Genomic DNA, 21,347 nt, shown 5'->3' on the forward strand with positions numbered 1-21,347 from the left:
ACTTCATCACGTGACTTGACGTCTTTTTCAAAGATCGGAAAAAACCCACATTTTTCTACGTTATCTTAGTAGAAAGTCTATGGGTAATATAAAACATTACCTACACCCAACCCAAGTATTTTCTTAATAATTTATCAGTTTCCTAAACATCCTAATTGATAGGTGACATAAACACAACTCTCTAAACATTGCGTTCACTTTTTAGCCGAGATAACACGGCCTTCGAGAAGCGTCATAAAAACAAAATGTTCACAATAAACGCCTTCAGAATTTGGGGAAACCGTGGCCATCATTTCAACGACGGCAATACACACCCATATACTGCACCTCAAGCGGATTGTCTGCTTAGTTTGATTATACGTCATGTGTCATTCATTCATTGGTTGTTGGGTTAGTTGATAGTAATGCTGAACATAGTTCAAATATGTTCAGTAAAATATAAAAGGCTTCTATTGACAAAAGACGCTTTTCAGAATCATCAAAACATGGAGTTACCCTTCAACAGTTACCTCCCCTGCTTATTGGGATGCACTGTCAGAAACTACCAGGAATGATTCAAGTTGCCCGGACACTGTTCTACTGGTGAAGGATGTGTTAGATACTACGTTGTTTTTGACCGTTCCACAAACCGCTACAGAGAAACAGGGAGTACACATCAGGTAGGGTCAATGTGAGGGATTTAGTGGTCGGGTATTTATTATTAAGGGTGGGGGGTGGGTGTGTACATTGTGATAATTATTGATGGAGAGCAACAAGTCATGAGATCACTTTATAGCTGGAGAAACGAGTTCAAACGCCCACATGAAAACAGTTGTTATGTAAGAAAAATGGACGGATACAAGATTAACCAATTTGGCCAGATTTGTTCTGACGTATAGATATTAACTTAATTAACCATGGGATATAAATATGTTTTATCTATCAATAAGCAAATATGATTTTTAAAGAAATAGTCAATGGTAACATTAATATGCCATTATAACCGTACCTGTCATTGACGTACTGACGCACTGATGTATCTGTGATTGACTGTATGCGAAATGCGACAAAGTCATCGGTGCATAAATGTGGAACATCCGATTATCGATATATATGTACTTGATTGTATGTGAAATAACCCAGTACCGATATATGTGTTATTGATTGTATTTGAAATACCACAGTATCGATATATATATATATATATATATATATATATATATATATATATATATATATATATATGTAATTGATTGTATCTGAAATACCCGAGTATCTATCTATCTATATATATCTATATCTATATCTATATATCTATATATCTATATAGATAGATATATATAGAGAGAGATATATAATTAATTGATTGTATCTGAAACACCCCAGACTATATCGATATATATGTATTTGATTGTATGTAAAATACCCCAGTATCGATATGTATGTATTTGATTGTATGTTAAATACCCCAGTATCGATATGTATGTTATGATTGTATGTAAAATCCCCCAGTATCGATATATATGTAATTGAGTGTATGTGCAATACCCGAGTACCGCCATATCTGTCATTGAATGTATGTGAACCCAGTACCAATATATCCTGCCTTGATTGTATGTGATATACACCAGTACAGACATATCTATAGTACCCGAATGATCAATGATCAATCGTTAAACAGATAATCGATGTGTCGATAATTGATAATCTTGGAATTACCTGATTCACCGAGCAAGGATTGTCTCGGCAAATATCCGAGTATTGATATTTGGTGATTGGTTGTAAGGGAAACACACGGGCACTGATGATTGCAATATTCGAGTACTGATTACAAACTAAACATTCAACTCTGTATTTATATGTAATGTGTATTTTATTGCAGCTATGCCAGGAAAACGCCCAACGTCGAGAGTATGGGTAGGTTGCTCTTTCCTTTCAATGGCTGTAACCAAGCGTTTTCAAGCCTTGACCAGAGTAAAAGTAGTTATTTTTTGTTATTTTGAGGAAATGAGCATGCGACAGACCTATTGTTTAATATACAGTACAATGCAAGTATGATGACGATATCATTATGAAATACAAACATATACATATATTAGATAGCAATATTCCAATACACAATATAAGTTTAAAGTAGGCACAAACTTACATAAACAGCCGCCAGAATATTTGATCAAACAAAGTCTTGGTCTTTATGGTCTCCCACTATGTAAAGCGTAGAGTAGCGTGTGAAAAGGCAGAGTTGGTGCATATCCAGCTTGTGTTTGATGCGTCACATATTGCTTTTGCAGAATATACATGTTCTGTTTCTCTTGTGCTCTTTTAACTCCAATTAACTGCCATAAAATGTCAAATAATTTATGTTCTTTGCAGGATATACACAACTCAATCTCATTTATTCAATCCATCGGAAGTTCTTCCAACAATTAAGCGAAGACAAATATTTTTTAAGTCTTTCCAAGTTTTCAATCAAATTCGCCCTGGTACTGTGCTTGCAAGCGGTACGATGATGAGAGGAGTCAATAAACACGACTGTAACACAATCGTATGAAAGTGATTTACCGCCGATGTGTTTGTTGACACGAACATTTCTTTTCCATCTGTTAAAATTCCAAACGATTGCCTTTATTTGTCTGTCAGGATGTTTTCGTTATTTCATTGACCATGTCGTCGTCTATGGCAGTCGCCATCTTTGTGAAGCCATACGAGCTAAGAACAGCGATCTGATTGGATATCGCGCTTTCATTACAAGGGGCACAACTCGTGTTCCACGCGACGTGGCGACACGATCGAGCCAAGAAAAGTAAACCGGCGTTAAGGAATTCGTGATTATATATGTTAGGATGTAATGTAAGTCAAACTGCGTTATTAAAAATAATATGAGCACTTACCGGTAATACTACTTGGGGTTACAATGGTGTGCGATATGTGACTTGAAGAATTAGATTAGAACATAGAACGTTTATGGACTTGCTACCTGGATCATGACCCAATGGGCCATTATCAACGGTTTAGCTGCACGATTTTCAAACTATTTTGTCTCCACATTCGAGAACGAAAAAAAGAGGTTGACACTCAGTGCATGGGCACAACCAGATACCAGTTCAATTTTTAGCAATGATTGCCTATAAAATTGGAAACAGGTGGATGGTAAGCGCAGTTGAAGCATGATGGGTCGCGGACGCTCGATGACAAATGATCAACGACAACAAGCCATAGCACTGATTCAAGATTGCCGACCACGACGTTATGTTGCAAGAAGACGTGGTGTATCACAGAAGCTGTAGGAAATCTATGGTCAAGGTTTCAGCAAACTCTGTGCAGGATAGACCCCGATCCGGAAGACCAAGGCAACAACCAGAAGAGACGACCAGTACCTTCTTGTAACCGCTTTGAGCAACCGACACACCACTGCCAGAGCTCAGGAGGATTCGCTCCATACTGCCACTAACAGACTGGTGTCCACGACAACTGTTACACGTCCTCTAAGAGCGGGTGGCATTCATGCACGTCTCTGAAGCATCATCACAGGAAGCATGATGTGGTCTGAGAGCATGTTGCGTAGGATAATCGGAGATGGGAATGCGTTTTGTTCACAGATGAATCTCAGTTTAATCTGTGCAACAGGGACGGACGCAATCAATGTATCTATAGACATAGCGATATCTGACAGAACTGCAGTGATGACATTTAAGTTTACACCAGGGCCCACTTGCACAAAGCGATCCTAGACTTTCGTAAGCTAATGTTAAAAGTATGGGAGTTACGAGCACTAAAGCTAAAGGGAGACAACTCATATCTCCTTACCACGTTAAACAAGCAGATGTGATTAAGATATGAAATAAACCCAAACATTTTCGCATTATACACAACTGCTGATGTTTTTTTAGACATCTTATCGTAATAATCAATATATTTGCTTTTTTCGGCACAAAGGTAAAACATTAATTTCCATCATGTTAGGTGTCATGTGGTTGCATTTTCATTTCTTACCCCAGTCTTCATTAGACCAATGTCTTTTTACACAAAATTACCCAGTCACAGATTACTTTTTGCAAACTGTTATAGACACAGTCATCAGTTCTTTCAATCTTCAGTCACAATAAATTAAACCTCGGTACGCTTTCTTTTACCCCTCAGGGCTTGTAAGAGTTTGTAATCTGGGCCCGTGAAGATGACAATCAAAGCTCCACTACAATGTAACGTGAAGAACACCATGCAAATCAAAACAGTTTACCCAGGTCGTTTCAAGACCTCTGAACAAAAAATGATAATCGACTCCCACCGACGACAAATAGCTTTTGTCTCCCCACAAAAAAAGTTGCGCGATATGTTATAATCATTCAGTTATACACAATAAATGTCATGTATAGATCATGCCGCATTGAATTATTTAGAATCAACGATTTACAAATATATTCAATCTCGTCTTTAATCAGACGAAACGTAATATAACACCCAAATGTGCCGTTAAAGGATCTGTATTCATCTCACACGTCAATATTATACACGTTATCGTCAATATATGAAACGGATATATTACGTGCGCTTCATCGTCTTGCTCTTCTCGATTTTGGCGCTGTGTGTCGTGATCGTCTTTACTATTTATTTGTCGTAAAAGGCGACTATGTTTGTCGTAAGAGACGACTAATCGGGTGGGATCGCTGACTTGGATGATGCATGTCATCGTTTCCCTATTGCGTGGGTCGATGCTCATGATGTCAACCACTGGGTTGTACAGTCCAGACTCGATTATTTACAGACATCCGTCATTTAGCTGGAATATTGCTAAGTGCGATGTTAAACAATGAAAAAATAAACTAATAAACAATCTTTAATATTTGTCAATCATAAGTTCCTTGTGTAGTTTCCTATATAACCCATCAACGATGTCTCTTTCAGGTTGTCGTTGCTGTCTTTTTCTTCCTAGCGACTCTCTCATTGGCAGGCTACATTCTGTTGAAAGAGTTTTGGTAAGTTAGAACTCTCGTCAATAGAAATCCTTACATGGAAGGAGATTTGGTAAATTAGTACTCTCGTCAATAGAAATCCACATATGGAAGGAGATTTGGTAAGTTAGTACTCTCGTCAATAGAAATCCTCATATGGAAGGAGATTTGGTAAGTTAGTACTCTCGTCAATAGAAATCCTCATATGGAAGGAGTTTTGGTAAGTTAGTACTCTCGTCAATAGAAATCCTCATATGGAAGGAGTTTTGGTAAGTTAGTACTCTCGTCAATAGAAATCCACATATGGAAGGAGATTTGGTAAGTTAGTACTCTCGTCAATAGAAATCCTCATATGGAAGGAGTTTTGGTAAGTTAGTACTCTCGTCAATAGAAATCCTCATATGGAAGGAGTTTTGGTAAGTTAGTACTCTCGTCAATAGAAATCCTCATGTGGAAGGAGATTTGGTAAGTTAGAACTCTCGTCAATAGAAATCCACATATGGAAGGAGTTTTGGTAAGTTAGTACTCCTTTGCTGATACTACACAATGCAACCCCCGTGTGAAGCACGCGGGAATATTCCCTGAGTACTCCAGGTGACATTAGGAACGACTAGGCATTCAACAAAGTCAGCGAGCCTGACCACCCGATCCATGTCGTCGCCTTTTACCACAAGCACATGTTGATACGGACCATTATTCCTACCCGGAATCCTCAGGTCTCAGTTATCTAAGAGGTGAGCATCGCAGGGACTTAGGGAGGCGCAGATACGAGCTCGTACAGCTCACACTAGGCTAACTCTTTTAAAGAATGACACGATCTCAGGCAAATCGTCACAGCATTACAAAAGACACTCAGCTAAGTTCGTCAACAGAATCAAAATGAGGCGACTAACGAGATCGGATGGTCACACTCACTGACTTGGTTGATGCATGTCACCGTGTCCCAATTGCGTAGATCGTTATTCATGATATGAGGGCGGTCGGGTAGCCTAGTGGTTAAAGCGTTCGCTCGTCACAACGAAGATCCGGGTTCGATTCCCGACATGGGTACAATGTGTGAAGCCCATTTCTGGTGCCCCCCCCGTGATATTGCTGGAATATTGCTAAAAGCGGCGTAAAATCAAACTCACTCACTCATGATATGAATTATTTACAAACCTCCGTCATATCGCGGGAATATTGCTGAGTGCGGTGTTAAACAACGAACAAAAAAGACAAAAGTTACTTTAAAACCGAGTGATTTTTGCTTACGCCGAGAATCAGCAATCTTGAAGCGACTTACTCAATGAAGGAACCAGCATCTCCACCGAACGCCGCAGTGATAGTCAACCCTGTCTTCAATAAGGATTTGTTTGTTGTTTAACGTCGCACTCAGCAATATTCGAGCTATGTGACGGCGGTTGATAGATAATCAAGTCTAGACCTGGCAATCCAGTGATTGACATTATGAACATCGATCCACGTAATTGTGATACGATGACAAACACCAACCAAGTCAGCGAGCCTGACCACCCGATCCCGTTAGTCGCTTTTCACGACAAGCATAGTGGCCTTTTATGGCAAGCGTGGGTAGCTAAGTCCTATTCTACCCCGGATCTTCACGGGCCTTCAATAGGCTAGCCACGGCGATCTTCATTATGTGGGACCATATTTTATACTGACGGGTACCGTGTTTACAGGTTCAAGAAGAGCACAGAACAGCGGATCCTGGAGCGATATCCAAATATGTTTCTGACGAGGGAACAGATGCTGCAGCTCGTCAATTACACAAACCAGTATAAACCTGTATACAGTTATGTCCGGGAGTCTAAAACCTGTAACCTGAACTGTTTAGAAGGCGATCCACCAAGGTTTGGAAAACAAAGCTCACGCTTTATCTGGCATCATGCATGCTGTCAAACGTAAGTCAACTTTTAACCCATTGCGAGTGTGTGTGCCTTGCGGAGTGTGGTTTGATGCCGCTTTTCACAGTATTTCCGCTATAGCATTTGGGTGTCATCTGGATGTGTGTTTAGATACGTACTAATTAAGTTCATTAAGATGCTTCAAGTTTTTGAAAGGCATTTAGAAATGATACATATAAAGAAGAGAATTAATGGATGCCAACTTCTTTATTATACTGACCGACCCGTGAAGATCCGGGGTAGAATAGGCCTTCAGCAACCCATGCTTGTCGTAACAGGCGACTATGCTTGCCGTAATAGGCTACTAACGGGATCGGGTTGTCAGGCTCGCTGACTTGGTTGATGCAGTGAGTGAGTGAGTATGGTTTTACGCCGCTTTTAGCAATATTCCAGCAATATCACGGCGGGGGACACCAGAAATGGGCTTCACACATTGTACCCATGTCGGGAATCGAACCCGGGTCTTCGGCGTGACGAGCGAACGCTTTAACCACTAGGCTACCCGACCGCCCTGGTTGATGCATGTCATAGTATCCCAAATGCGTGGATCGATTCTCATGATGTTAATCACTGGATTGTCTGGTCCAGAGACGACTATTTACAGACCGCCGTCATATAGCTGGAATATTGCCGAATGCAGCGTTAAACAACAAACAAACAAAAATATTATAGTGACCGGTTCCTCATAATAAATAAGTTGACGTCCATTAATTCTCTATAATGATGTTTGTTTGTTTGTTTAAAGAAAGATGTACGGCAGTAAAACTAGAACTACAAAGATTTGATAACTGCAGAAATAAACTAATTGAGTGTAATAGTTTTGGAGAAAAGTTATTTTGCATCAGGAACAAGTTCAAATCTGGTCTAAAGGCCTGTTTGTTTTGTATCGGGAATAAAAACTTATAATTTTGCTGCTTGTGCTCTTAATAACTTGCTGCCAGACATTTATTTAAAGAATATTTACCGGCAACTGTGCCATACCAACAATATAAACATTTTGTATGTGAAACAGCTTGAGGATAGTGTTAATATAACCTTTCAAAGATTTTGTTGCAAATATCCTTGACGTGATGTTACAGACAGATATTCTACCGTGCCGAAGACAACATGACTAATGTATACGGTCATGTGAAGAGGATAGCCCAGTTTAAGAATCGGAAACAGTACTTCAAGACGGAGCAGTGCAGGTTTGTGAAGAAGAGCGCTTAAACTTCACCGTTCAGTCACTCGGCGACGTCACAGTCAATGGTCCCGTTTTCACAAAGTGTCCTTAGTGCTAAGACGATCGTAAATCCCATACTTTAACATAGTTTAGCAACAGGGGTAACTATAAAACGTCAGGGATGACACCAGGCGTTCGCAAAATCTAACGCCACTTTGGGGAACTGGGGCCTGTCTATCGTCTCTATTCAGTATAGGACATTGTATGAACTTTCCTTTTTCTTCCAACAAATTTACCAAATCCTACGTTGGCTTGGGAAAATCCCTTCCTGGAATCATTGCATGTGTTTACCATAAGAGTCACCATGTTCATGTTTATGATTCAAATATGTCACGACCCGTGAAGATCTCTTAAAAGATTTTAAAATCTTCATTGTCCTTTGCGACACATTTGCTTTTGTTTGTTTGTTTGTTCGTTGTTTAACGCCGCACTCAGCAATATTCCAGCTATATGACGGCGGTCCCCGGGCCAGGACCAGACAATCTAATGATTGATATCATGCGCATCGATCTACGCAATTGAGATACGATGACATGCATCAACCAAGTCAGCGACCCGATCCCGTTAGTCGCCTTTTACGACAAGCATAGTCGCCTTTTAGGACAAGCATGGGTTGCTGAAGACATATTCTACCTCGGATCTTCTCGGGCCGGGCGATACATGTATTTATATTTGTTTGTCTGGGACAGTTGCACCTTAACACGTATAACTATCACTCTCTCCATATATGTCTGCTTTATTTATTACGCCTAGAGAGACATAGTGCGCGGTATATCTTCGGAGCATTTGTAAGTAAATGAAAATTTGAACGACCCCAGTCTCTCACGGAGTGTCCATCCCGTTTAAACATGGTAAATACGGTCAACTGGACTGGAAACAATTTTTGTTTCTCAGTAAATTAAAACATGACTGTTAAAATTAACCCAGAGGTATTTTTGTTTATATCGTCGCAGATCTGTTTCATTTTAAAACCTTTCGAATTTCGAACAACTATCATTCATTATTTCCAAATATTTCCAGTGACATGTATGTTTAAAATATACGTTCATATGTTTATGAACTGAAGGACAAAAGCGCGTATACGGTGTTTGTTTTTTATGTAATTGAAAATTGAAAAAAACAACTGTTGTTAAAAGTGATTGTAATCCGTGACTGGGTAACTTTGTGTAAAAACATAATTGGTACAATGAAGACTGGGGAAAGAATGAATTTGCAACCAATTGACCCCAACTATGTTTGAAATATTTACAGTTGTGCCGAAAAAACCCACATTTATTGATTTACAAAGATAAGATGTCTAAGAGTTGTGTATTTTTTAATATTTAAAAGTTTCATAAATAATATAACTATGTTGAAGTATTCCTTGAGTGCCGACAAGGCGCCAGTACAGTTCATTTTGTGGATATAATATCGCTCTTAAGATATTTTCAATCGAAACTCAAACATGATGAAATCAACTGTGAGGTGTAGTTTCTTTTGCTCCTTAGTTTAGGTCAAGCTCGATACACTTTCAAAAATATGTCCACATATAAGACAGGCAATATATGTGAAGGTTCAACCTTGTATGATGTTTACATTCATTTTATGTTTAGTTTAAACATATTAATCACGTCAAGTTCTTACAAATTTGAGGGGGTACGGGTGGTCCAGTCGTCTAAGGCGCCGCGATTCGCTGTGCAGAGTTGCGTCCCTTGGGCACGCCAGAAACCTATGATTGTAGGTTCGAATCCCGGTTCGTCCCAATTATGTTTATAGGTTTGTCAGCACCATACCCGTGCTCGTGGGTTTCACCGAAGTGGTAAACGTCTTAGACCTGCATCACTTCGGGCTTTCCTCCCACATTAAGCTGACCCGCCGTGATATAACTGGAATACTGTTAAAAGCGGCGTTAAACCCAACTCACTCACTCACTCACTCACTCTTTCAACTTTGGAAACCCCTCTATATTTGGTGGATTTCTTACTGTTTCAGTTACGTTGTCAACTTCGGATATGGTGTGTGCTCCCAAAACATGGAATACGTGACGGCAGTAACCGTAGATGGAGACGACGACGACATGGCGGCTATGTCTGGTGAAGACCACGTTCACTACGATGAAGACAGATATCAAATTGAATGGGTCAAGGTCAACGGAAGTTGTAAATGCCTGAACAGAAGTCATCTTCAAAATGCCAATAACTAATTTACATAATTATATAAATACATGGGTAATTAATTATTTCTTTAAATGAATAACTCTTTTTGAAACTATCATTATCTATTAAACATGCACTCGCCACTCGTGAAACGGTGTCACTACTGATTCTTACTGTTTGTTTGTTGTTGAACGCCGCACTCCAGCTATATGACTGCGGTTTTTAATAGTCTAGTCTGGACAAGACGATCCAGTGATTGGCATCATGAACATAGATCCACGCATTAGGGATACTATGATGTGCGTCAACCGTATCAGCGAGCCCGACCACCCGATCCCGTTAATCGCCTCTTACGACAAGCACAGTCGCTTTTTACGGTACACATGGGTTGCTGAAGACCTATATCACCAAGTGGTGATTTTCACTGATCTGTGTCGACAGATAATCGAGGCTGGGTATTCTCAGCCGTTGACGTTTTATGTTTTTATGTCTTTAGGTTAATATCCATAACAAAACATACGATATTATTATAATATTGGCTTGTATGGTGTCAGTGATGGAAACGATGATTATGAAGTTATGAAGTATTTGTTGTTGTTAGCTTTATTTATTATATACAGATGTAAGTAACTTGGAATGGCTCATTTAAATATATTCGAATATATTTGTATTACGCTGCAAATTACTGACGTACATCGTCACCCATTGCATCCAAACTAAAAACTGTTCTTGGTGTCAATATTTACTTTTACCGACATGGGTACAATGTGTGAAGCCTATTTCTGGTGTTCCCCGCCGTGATATTGCTGGAATATTGCTAAAAATGGCGTAAAACCATACTCACTCATTCACTTATTACATGGAAACAATATCCCCTGATACGCCTGGCCTCGTGGTATTGTACATGGTTGTAACAACATAGAATCATGATGTAATAAAAAGACTGAAAAGGAAAGAAAATGTTTTGGTGATGTATCAATTGCGGGCCACGTGATAGAACCAAGACCAGTGACCCTCTGTATGGACACTGTAGTTGTAACATAAGTAAATATAGTGGAATAAGTTTTGGTGCGAAAGAAATACGGATTAGACAGATGTCGGATTACACAGAGTCTACTGTAGATACGTCCAGGAAGGTTCAGCTGCAGGTGTCAATAGTTGGCAATATAAATATATAAGTGGCTTAAAAATATGCTTTACAAGACACTTGTGTAAACAAATATACTAAATGAAAAACAAAAACAAGGGGCGGCTATATCGTGAATCATGTGTTTGGCGTGAAACCTTTAACTTGCTTTGGGTTTCCGTAGGCCCCTTCACTAGCGACGTATTGCCGTTCCGTGTCGCCGTGGTAGGTCTAAGGTCGTTGGTTCGATCCCCAGCCGGGTCATACCAAAAGACGTTTAAAGATGGTACTTCTTGTCATCCTGACTGACGTTCGGCATTACTGCAGCTCTCACACTTTGCCGAGGTGGCTGCCGAGCTCTCCCGAGCCTAACTCGGTTAGGACTCGGGAGGAGACTACATATATACGAGTATCATACGAGTACGCTAAGAGCGTGTTACGAGCCCCATAGGACTCCAATAGAAGTCTAAAAGGAGTCAATTAAGAGTTGCATACGAGCACAACGATCTCCATACGAGCTGTACGACTTTGGTACGAGGTGGCACACTCGTATAGCTTGTATTAGACTCGGTCAACTCGGCAATACATTTTGCAGACGATCCTCATACGAGTTCTGTACAAGCATCACGAGGTCGCCACGAGGGTGCTACGAGTAGGACGAGTGTGTTACGAGTTTGTTAGGATTTTTGTTGGGATTGGCTGGCGGTCCGATTATTTTGAGCAGTTCCAAAACTCTCGTAGATCAGTGCGAGGTATCCCGAGTTACCCCGAGTTCAGTACGACCTCGCTACGAGCTCCATACGAGTACCCCCGAGTCAGCTCGGGTCCATACTCGGGACGCAACTCGGCAAAGTGTGAGAGCCTCTTAAGGGTCTAAAAGAAGGATGGTAGGGCTCGGAATCAGTATACTGTGTCTTGAGTCGGGTATTCATGGTAGACTGCGGCATGGTATCTCAGTGGGCTAGCGCTATTAAAGTCGACATTGGTCTGGACTAGTACACACAGCCACACACACACGTGAATGCAGGTCGCTTTCTCGGTGCAATAATCTTGAACGCAACGTTAAACTCCATTTCACCTCACCTCACCTCACCTCACCTATTAATCAAGGCGCTAAACCGGCCGTGAGAAGTTCTCTCAGTCCAGGGGCGACCGGTCCGAGGACCGTAGCTCCTTATTTCCTACATATAATTCATGTTTCGTGACACACTCATATAAAAAATAACGCAACATAAAGGTTTGATCCTCACATCAAGGCTCACATCAGGCTCGACTCCATCTCAAAAAACCGCAAAGTCCGCATTCCCCGCTTAACCACGAGAAGCTGACTTGCTTGTCACGTGCCCTGGGGTATCATTTTGATTGGTTAAAACATATCAGGCCATGAACGCATGTTGTTGTTCTTGTGATTAACATTCCCCAGTAATGAGTCACCACTTTACTCCACTGGGCGGTGGGTTAGTTTAGTGGAAGCGCGGCTCCTCAAGCCGAAGACACGGGTTCACTTCCCCACATGGGTACAATGTGTGAAGCCCATTTTCCGGTGTCCCCGCCATGATATTGCTGGAATATTGCTAAAAGCGGCGTAAAACCATATTCACTCACTCTTTACTCCGCGAATTTCTGTCTCCAATGCTTCTACATTAGTATCGAAAAGGTAACCGCCATTTTGAACCTTTATTTTGCATGAATTTTCTGAGATATTTGGAACGCATTTCTACTTAAACGCTCGTAACATCGACCGAGGCGAAACAGGATCAGTTATCTGGTAAAGGATATGTTAATTAGCGATGCTTTTAGACAAAGCAAATTATACAAATAGTTCATAAATGTACGTACCAAAGAAACAAGAAAAACCCGTGTTACGTCGTATAACCATACAGCGTATGCGTAACGGTATATAATAAATAAACATGAAATTCAATATTTAATATATATATGATAATTCAACAGCGTGTGATTGTGCCTCAATGACGTGTTTTTTTGTCATGTTTTCTTAAGCTTGTTTCTTTGTTCCTGATTAGTTGCGAGCCGCCGTGATATAGCTCGAGTAGTGCTAACTGTGGCGTTAAATATCAACGTGTACCCGATAAATGAAGCTTTTTAAAAGTCACGCCTTGATCCTTTGTGGGGGGGGGGGGGGGGGGGGGGGGGGGTATTATTCAGCTAACCCTGTCACCACAACAAAGTGTTCTTATATTACAGGATAATGTTTGTTCAATGTAGAGCTATGTTAATGAAATGCCCCCAAAACAGGTCCATTTTGTTAAGTAATTGCTACTAAAAGCAGAGCACATCTTACGATTCCGACTACGTCATAAGCATGTGTTTATGGATCACCATCAACTTGTGATTATACCAGGTGTTCGCGAAGTGGTGAGTGTATCTTGCCCCACCGGTGGCAGCCGCCACAAACACACGTAAAGGATATGGTAAAGTCAATTTTGGAATTAAAAAAAACAATTCATTTTGGTCACTGATGTCCCCCACATGTCTGCCCTGAAATCTTTGAAAGCTTTAGTGAAGACTTCAATGTTGTAATCCTGATCAAACAACTTTTGAACAAGAGTCGTGAAAATGACGCTCTCTGCAATCGTCATGGAACGAGCATGCTCGTTGAACCTAACAGTTTTGAAATGTAGACACCAAATGCTGGAGATGCAGGAATATTGCTCGACATGAAGGGAAAGTTGACTGTTGGAAAGTGGAAGTCATTCCTCTTGGCATACAGTCTTGTGGAGAGTGTTTTATCATTCTGAATCTTTATGCATATATTTAAATATAAAACAATTAGGGACAGTTTCACGGGTCTCTTCTATTTCTAGTTCAGGTGGGTAAATCAGTGGAAGGGAATTAGCTATTTGGTTGTTATTGAACGATGTCCGATCACCGATGGCCAAATACCATTGTTTTTTTTTTGCAAATTGGAGCAGAAATTCCGATTCACGCGATGGTTGTTTGCAGTTAGTTTTTTGTCTCAAGTACCTTCTGTGAATATTAATAATCTCCTTCCTTGGTTGAATGGTTAATTTCTGAGAGAAGGGGTGGGTGGTACAATGGCTGGATTTTTATGGAACTTTGGAATCCAGTGCAAAAAAGGAATAGGTATGTGTTCAGATTCCAAAGTTGATAGTTTGTTTGTTTGTTTGTTGTTTAACGTCGCACTCAGCAATATTCCAGCTATATGACGGCGGTCTGAAAATAATCGAGTCTGGTCTAGACAATCCAGTGATTGGCATCATGAGCATAGATCCAAGCAATTGGGATACGATGACATGCATCAACCAAGACAGCTAGCCTGACCACCCGAGCCCATCAGTTGCTTCTTAAGACAAGCATAGTCGCCTTTTACGGCAAGCATGGGTTGCTGAAGACCTATTCTAGCCCGGATCTTCACAAAGGTTTATAGTATTTATGCATGGTTTTGACCAATTTCGTCTACAATTAACATACTGGCCTTATATGTGTCTCCATTGTCTATGTCACTTATACCAAGTTCTTTAAACAAACAACCAATTCATGTAAGAAAAACTGCAAACATTTTATGTCGGGCGGCCCGACCTCGGATGACAGCTGGCTGGTAGAGAATGGGTTTATTCAAATTCTGTTTCCACTCTTTCGGATTGTGCATTCTACAAGGAATAGTGCTACAAAAGTGGCGTAAAACAATACGCACTCACACACTCTCAGGAAGATATTCAGCAGGTTCATCTTCTCTTTTGGCCCATTTTTTCATATGCTTCGACAACATCCATACTGATTTAAACATAGCGCCATGTCTGTATTTCGCACAGTTCAACATTGAAGAAGTGTGCTTGTCGCCATTCTACCATGACTCATTGGTGCTAATGAGGACAATGGGTGTTGTGGCGGTAGTCTTAAATATTATTCTCAAGATAGTTGCCGGGGGCACGGGTGGCCCAGTCGTCTAAGGCACCGCGATTCGCTGCACAGAGTTGCGTCCCTTGGGCACGCCAGAAACCTATGATTGTGGCTTCGAATCCCGGTTCGCCCGATTTTGTTTCTAGGTTTGTCAGCACCATACCCGTGCTCGTGGGTTTCACCGAAGTGGTAAACGTCTTAGACCTGCATCACTTGGGGCTTTCCTCCCACATTAAGCTAACAGGCCGTGATATAACTTGAATAATGTTAAAAGCGGCGTTAAACCGAACTCACTCACTCACTCAAGATAATTGCCACGGTTTTACAGTTAACCCTTACAGACTCGCGAGTCTAAGAGTTTGTGTGGGTTGCCGATGTAAATTGAGGAAACGTTAATAATCGTTTTTAAACAAAGGTGTCATGTATAAGTTGTTACAAGCACTGACGGTCATACAGTTTGGCCCTACACTCAAATTAACTCAATGCTTGATTTAATGAAAAATATTGTAAATATTAGGTGCATTGGTGAGTGTGTGCATGCGTGTGTGCGTATGCATCTGGGACATAGTTGAACGTTTAATTTATGAACGTTTGTATTTATTGTATTAATTTTACTATATACCACTCAACTTTTGATGGGGATCATCAGTTATTTCATTATGTGTAAATGTACACTTGACATAGTATGAAAATCCTTTCTTGGTTATCATGGAAGGACAAAAACTATCCCTATTAAAAGTGCAATAAATACTTACTTTTAATGCAATTTGTGTGAATGGCGGTTGCTACCGGTAGGGCAGGAAATCCTTACCCTTTTCGCGAACACCTGGGGTCATCACTGGTTTCGCGAACACCTGGTGTCATCACTTGTTTTCGCGAACACCTGGTGTCATCACTTGTTTTCGCAACACCTGGTGTCATCACTGGGTTTTCGCGAACACCTGGTGTCATCACTGGTTTTCGCAACACCTGGTGTCATCACTGGTTTAAGCGAACACCTGGTGTCATCACTGGTTTCGCGAACACCTGGTGTCATCACTGGTTTCGCGAACACCTGGTGTCGTCACTGGTTTCGCGAACACCTGGTGTCGTCACTGGTTTCGCGAACACCTGGTGTCGTCACTGGTTTCGCGAACACCTACAATGTGATACGAAATGTCTGTCGGCGGCATGTTTGTGACACAAGCTACACTCTGCAGACTGGATCGTGTAGAGATTTTCACGCACAGTTTTTGATGCAACGTCTGCTTCATAAGTAAGGTTCTTCTCCATCTTCCGTCAGGGCTCCGCTGGGTTATCAGCAACCACATACGCGTTGCTATGTTTAGCACACAACTAATCTCATCTATTACGTCCTCAAATGTACAACTAGAACAAGCAGCAATCCATTTTTTGCTGACAGCTGATACCCATGATAGATTTACAATGTGATACGAAATTTCTGTCGGCGGCATGTTTGTGCCACAAGCTACAATCTACAGACTGGATCGTGTAGAGATTTTCACACACAGTTGACATTTTGATCGACGTTTTGGATACTCAAGAGTCAGAAGCCAGTACACATGTCAGGTTTGTCTTGTATGAATATGTTTGTGGCAGAGTAGGCTTGAATTAACTTAATCATTGTGAGTGAGCCCATTACTGTTCTTCGTGGTAAAAGACTGCTCTGCTGACTATAGATTCTACATGTTGCTTTGTTTGGAAACACTCCACAAGTAAGATTTGAAGTAGTTATTTTGATTATATTTGATAAGAACTGATATAAGATCTCCGGTAATGTTTATTGATGGTTTGTTTGTTGTTTAACGCCGCGCTCAGCAATATTCCAGCTATATGACGGCGGTTTGTAAATAATCGAGTCTGAACCAGACAATCCAGTGATTGGCATCATGGGCATAGATCCACGCAATTGGGATCGATGACATGCATCAACCAAGTCAGCGAGCCTGACCCCCGCTCCCGCTAATCGCCCCTTTCGACAAGCACAGACGCCATTTACGACAAGCATCTTCTACGCCGCATCTTCACGGTATATTGATGGTTATGGGTTGAAGATTGTGCTCAAAAGATGTTCTTTGGGCCAGTATCGCTGGTCATTCGGAACAATCGGCCGGGAATCTGGAGTTTGCGTTTATGAATAGTACCAGTCATTGTAATTAATGCAAGGTTAGCAATTGTGCATTCTCTTGAAGATCTTTTATCAAGTCCTTGGAAGTTCTGGAAAAATACCTTAGAGCGGTTCTAATAAGACACTGTCTTTTCCTTTGACATTTGTTGATAGTTCACAGCCATAGAAGTTAGTTTTTAGCACCATTCTTTGCCATATTTTGACAGAACTAACAGGGTGGAGGTTTGAGTGTTTTACTCCTAGTGGTCTATACCTTTGTCTAGCTTTACCACAACTTTTATCATATAATAGGAGGCTTTTCCATATGTAACCGAGTTTCATACTTGTAGACCCGTGAAGATCCGGGGTAGAATAGATCTTCATCAACCCATGCTTGCCGCACAAGGCGACTAGGCTTGTCGTAAGAGGTGACAAATGGGATCGGGTGGTCAGGCTCGCTGACTTGGTTGATAAATGTCTGGTCCAGACTCGATTATTTACAGACTGCCGCCATAGAGCTGGAATATTGCTGAGTGCGGCGTTGCATGGGTTGCTGACACACATTGGTTGATTCTATCGCGGATCTTCACAGGTGTTCATCTGCAAGTAAATCTTCGGGTATGTATTGACCACACTTGCGAATAGCCATGTTAGCTTTTCTGAAGTCTGAAATAAGATCTACATGATAAATATGCTTACATAAGCATTTTACAGGAGATTAAACTACAGGAAAATAACACAGGGGTGGTGATCAGATACATTATAGCTACATTCATCAATGACATGACAGTTCACTGTCCTATCCCATGCTAGATGATATAGTCAATAAAATAGATAGTCAATAAATGATCAACAAGTTCATTGTGACCATCAACAAATGTGACCCACCAGGAGGAAAGGGACCTTATGGGTGCTAGGATACAATTGTGCTTTGACGTCATAAGGACGTTTGACGTCAACTTACTTCAGTGGAGATCGCCATGTGTATTGTCATGTATCTCTGTATTAAATATGAATTGAATTGTTCCGAAGATACTGTGGTTTTTGAAATATAATGAAAAGTCAAAATGTGTTTTTTCACCCATAAGGTTGGCCCCTATAAGGTTTTCATCCTATGGTTGGCCACATATACTGAGTGAATTACGAGCGTTGACGGAAGTCGACAAACTATGACAAACATGGTTTCACATCCAGGAGAGTTCACTCCTGTGGAGATAAAATACTCAGATATTGTGTTACAGGTACAACATTCCTCTTAGTGCTGATATTGCACAGTATAGCTATACCATCGTGGCCTTTTGCACCGTGACTGATACTGGCCCTTTTTTAAGTCAGACAGTTTTTATGATGTTTTCAGTATTGAGCCAGTATTGAATCACACAGTACCTGTAGAATTGCCACATGTGCCTGTTAGTATTTACCGTTGTTGTAGCTGTCATAGATGTTCTCTTCCTAATGTTTTTCCTTGGTACATATTCTCTGCACGCAATATGTTCCGGCGAGAATTCTTCGTTGTTGATTATCTTGTCATGGTTTCAACATGTTATGCCCCTGTACTGAATATAAATCTCTGTGTTGTAGTGCGTTCTCCTGCGTAGCAAACATATGTCACATGTGCATGTCTTGCATGTGCATAGTCAAAGATACTATTTCTACCTTGTTCAAAGGGTTTATCAGCACTCTGCAGATGCCATCAAGATTCTGAAATGGCTTGGCTAGGGACTGGATTATATCAATCTTAGAGTCAATTTGATAGGGCTGTGTAATTGTATGATAATCACTCTCATCACTGACGTCAACTGCAGGTCGTTTCGGTCGTTATGTATGAATCCGTGTCCCGCTTATCTTATCCCACTCGTGCACTGGTCAGGTCAGTTGTTTCTGATCCCAGTGCTGTAAATGAGCCTGTGTGAGGCGGCTCATTGCCGATGAGAGATATGATAGTTTCAAGTCGTGGAAGCCACTGAAAACATGTTTCTGTTGTGAGTTGATAACATTTATCATTAAAATTTAAGATTTATAGTCGTTATTCAAGAAGAGGAGACATATAGATCGTAACTGGTCCATCAAGACAGACACTTGCCCCCCTAATGTCCCAAAAAGAATGTTAATGCTATAAGAAGTTTTGCTCTTAATATAAAGAGAAATTTGTCAGATATTGCTCCTCAAAACATCCACATACAACTGTCGTACTCAAGTTGTATGAAAAGCAATTGTACTCTATTCAATACTGAATAAATTCTCTCTCTCTCTCTCCCTCTCTCTCTCTCTCTCTCTCTCTCTCGGGATGTTCTTTAATTTGCTGTCGTTTATGCTAGTTTATTGTCAAGGGATTTAAATTTCCTATTTAAATGTCTTATCTAGCTCTATGATTTGTCTTTGCAATTAGCCGCACTAGGTGACTGAGGACGGTACCAAGCATATCACACTCACCTGAGATACTGTCCTGAAGACTTTCTGAGTCATGATTGTCATCGTATTCCGGGGAAGAGGACAGCGACAGGTTTCAAATACTGGCCTTGTTGAGGGTTTTGTTCTGGTCCGACATACATCCTTCAATATAACGGAACTAGTAGTATAGATCCTGTGTATCATTCTCAATCACAGCTTAACGTCCACCATTGTCCTTCTTCTGAGTGATCCAGGGTCAATTTGTCAAAAGTGTCTTTAGCACAGCCATACAAGCTCTCTTTTTATATATTTTATTTATTGTGTTGTCTACTTGAATATTTACTCCAGGCCTTCTTCAAAGGCTTTTTTCCTTGTGTCCAAGCGTTTGTGTTAATTCAAGGTATATGGCTTTGTCGATCTTAGCGCTAAGACTATCGTAAACATATGTTTAGGTATGGGAGTTTCGATCATCTAAGTGCTAAGATCGCTTTGTGCAAGTGGGCCCTGGTCGTCGTTAGTCTGGGTGGAGTAAACGTCCTGGGACCCGTTTCACAAGGCCATTTTAGGGGCGGTCGGGTAGCCTATTGGTTAAAGCGTTAGCTCGTCACGCCGAAGACCCGGGTTCGATTCCTGATATGGGTACCATGTGTGAAGCCCATTTCTGGTGTCCCCCGCCGTGATATTGCTGGAATATTGCTAAAAGAGGCGTAAAACCATACTCACTCACTCACAAAGCCATCTTAGCGCTAAGGAGATCGTAACTCTAATACAGTGGCTTACGATAGTCGTAGCGCTAAGATCGCTTTGTGGAATGGTGCCCTGCTCACTACTCATTGCTAGCACACAAACCCCTCAAAGCTAACCAGTCAAGGATCAATCTTAAGGTGCAGCATTCATTTATTCGCTGACAGCTGATGCCAATGCACTTACAGGTGTAGACGTGTTCATTTTAATGCATATATGTAACACAATGAAGTAACCCTACGGTTATATTTGCAAATACCGTTAAATGAGTGACAGTGTATGCTGTTCCACCCACAATAATATTTGCTAATACGTCTACCTGTGAGACAAAAAATGTTATTTTGCAAATACAGTAAAGTACGGTTATAACGAACTCAAGGGGACTACTAATTTTAGTTCGTTATAACCGTAGTTCGTTATAAGCATATATACAGCATAACTACAGCAAATAGTCGGGACCAAAAAAGTTAATTCGTTATATCCGTCAGTTCGTTATAAGCGTGTTCGTTATAACCGTAGTTTACTGTACTGGAAAATACAATATGGAAGATAGGATGTTATATTTCTCTTGCTTCTGCTCATGTATTGACACGGGAAGCGAGCAATGAGAATTAGGTTGGACGAACATCGTATCCGGGTTGAAAACTGTTCTGTAAAGGTCAATTACTCAGTTGATTTTGTCACACAGGGGAGAGGATTACAGACGAACCAGAACGAACACAAGGTAGTAAAACATATTTATAGGGCGTGCCGTACATGTAGTGATAGACGTCTTGTTTTTGACATATACTGGTATGTTTCTAATAACCAGCGAACGGATGATGTTTACCAAACGGTTGTGTGAAAATAACAAGCGACCATGGTCTTTAAGTTAACCAACAACTCAGGAAGCATCGTGTCAGTATTTG

At 40.8% G+C, this 21,347-nt stretch overlaps 2 protein-coding genes across 3 annotated transcripts in view; both read left to right on the plus strand.

The window, feature by feature from the left end:
- The first annotated feature begins 544 nt into the window (after nt 1–544).
- LOC124133755 lies at nt 545–11,144 on the plus strand. Its single transcript, XM_046498281.2, has 6 exons — nt 545–659; nt 1,862–1,896; nt 4,882–4,952; nt 6,608–6,829; nt 7,912–8,019; nt 10,026–11,144. The coding sequence occupies exons 2-6, from the start codon at nt 1,864–1,866 to the stop codon at nt 10,234–10,236; spliced, it is 645 nt and encodes a 214-aa protein (XP_046354237.2). The 5' UTR covers nt 545–659; nt 1,862–1,863; the 3' UTR covers nt 10,237–11,144.
- Nucleotides 11,145–16,558: 5,414 nt separating this feature from the next.
- The window catches only part of LOC124133765, a 23,760-nt gene continuing 18,971 nt past the window's right edge, over nt 16,559–21,347 (plus strand). Inside the window, exon 1 of one of the 2 annotated variants that reach the window (XM_048400838.1) lies at nt 16,559–16,766. In XM_048400838.1, the coding sequence (XP_048256795.1) occupies nt 16,760–16,766 (7 nt within the window). In that variant the 5' untranslated portion in view covers nt 16,559–16,759. The other variant, XM_048400839.1, reaches the window with a different exon arrangement.

Source organism: Haliotis rufescens, unplaced genomic scaffold, assembly GCF_023055435.1.
Source record: "Haliotis rufescens isolate VD_foot unplaced genomic scaffold, xgHalRufe1.0.p SCAF_20, whole genome shotgun sequence".
In the NCBI taxonomy this organism is placed as follows: domain Eukaryota; kingdom Metazoa; phylum Mollusca; class Gastropoda; order Lepetellida; family Haliotidae; genus Haliotis; species Haliotis rufescens.

Excerpts from the sequence above, each read along its gene's own strand:
- LOC124133755 (XM_046498281.2), top strand. The coding sequence starts at position 1,864 with ATGCCAGGAAAACGCCCAACGTCGAGAGTATGG. Across the intron at positions 6,830-7,911 it reads CATCATGCATGCTGTCAAAC|ACAGATATTCTACCGTGCCG; the intron begins GTAAGTCAACTT and ends GTGATGTTACAG. Across the intron at positions 8,020-10,025 it reads TTCAAGACGGAGCAGTGCAG|TTACGTTGTCAACTTCGGAT; the intron begins GTTTGTGAAGAA and ends TTACTGTTTCAG.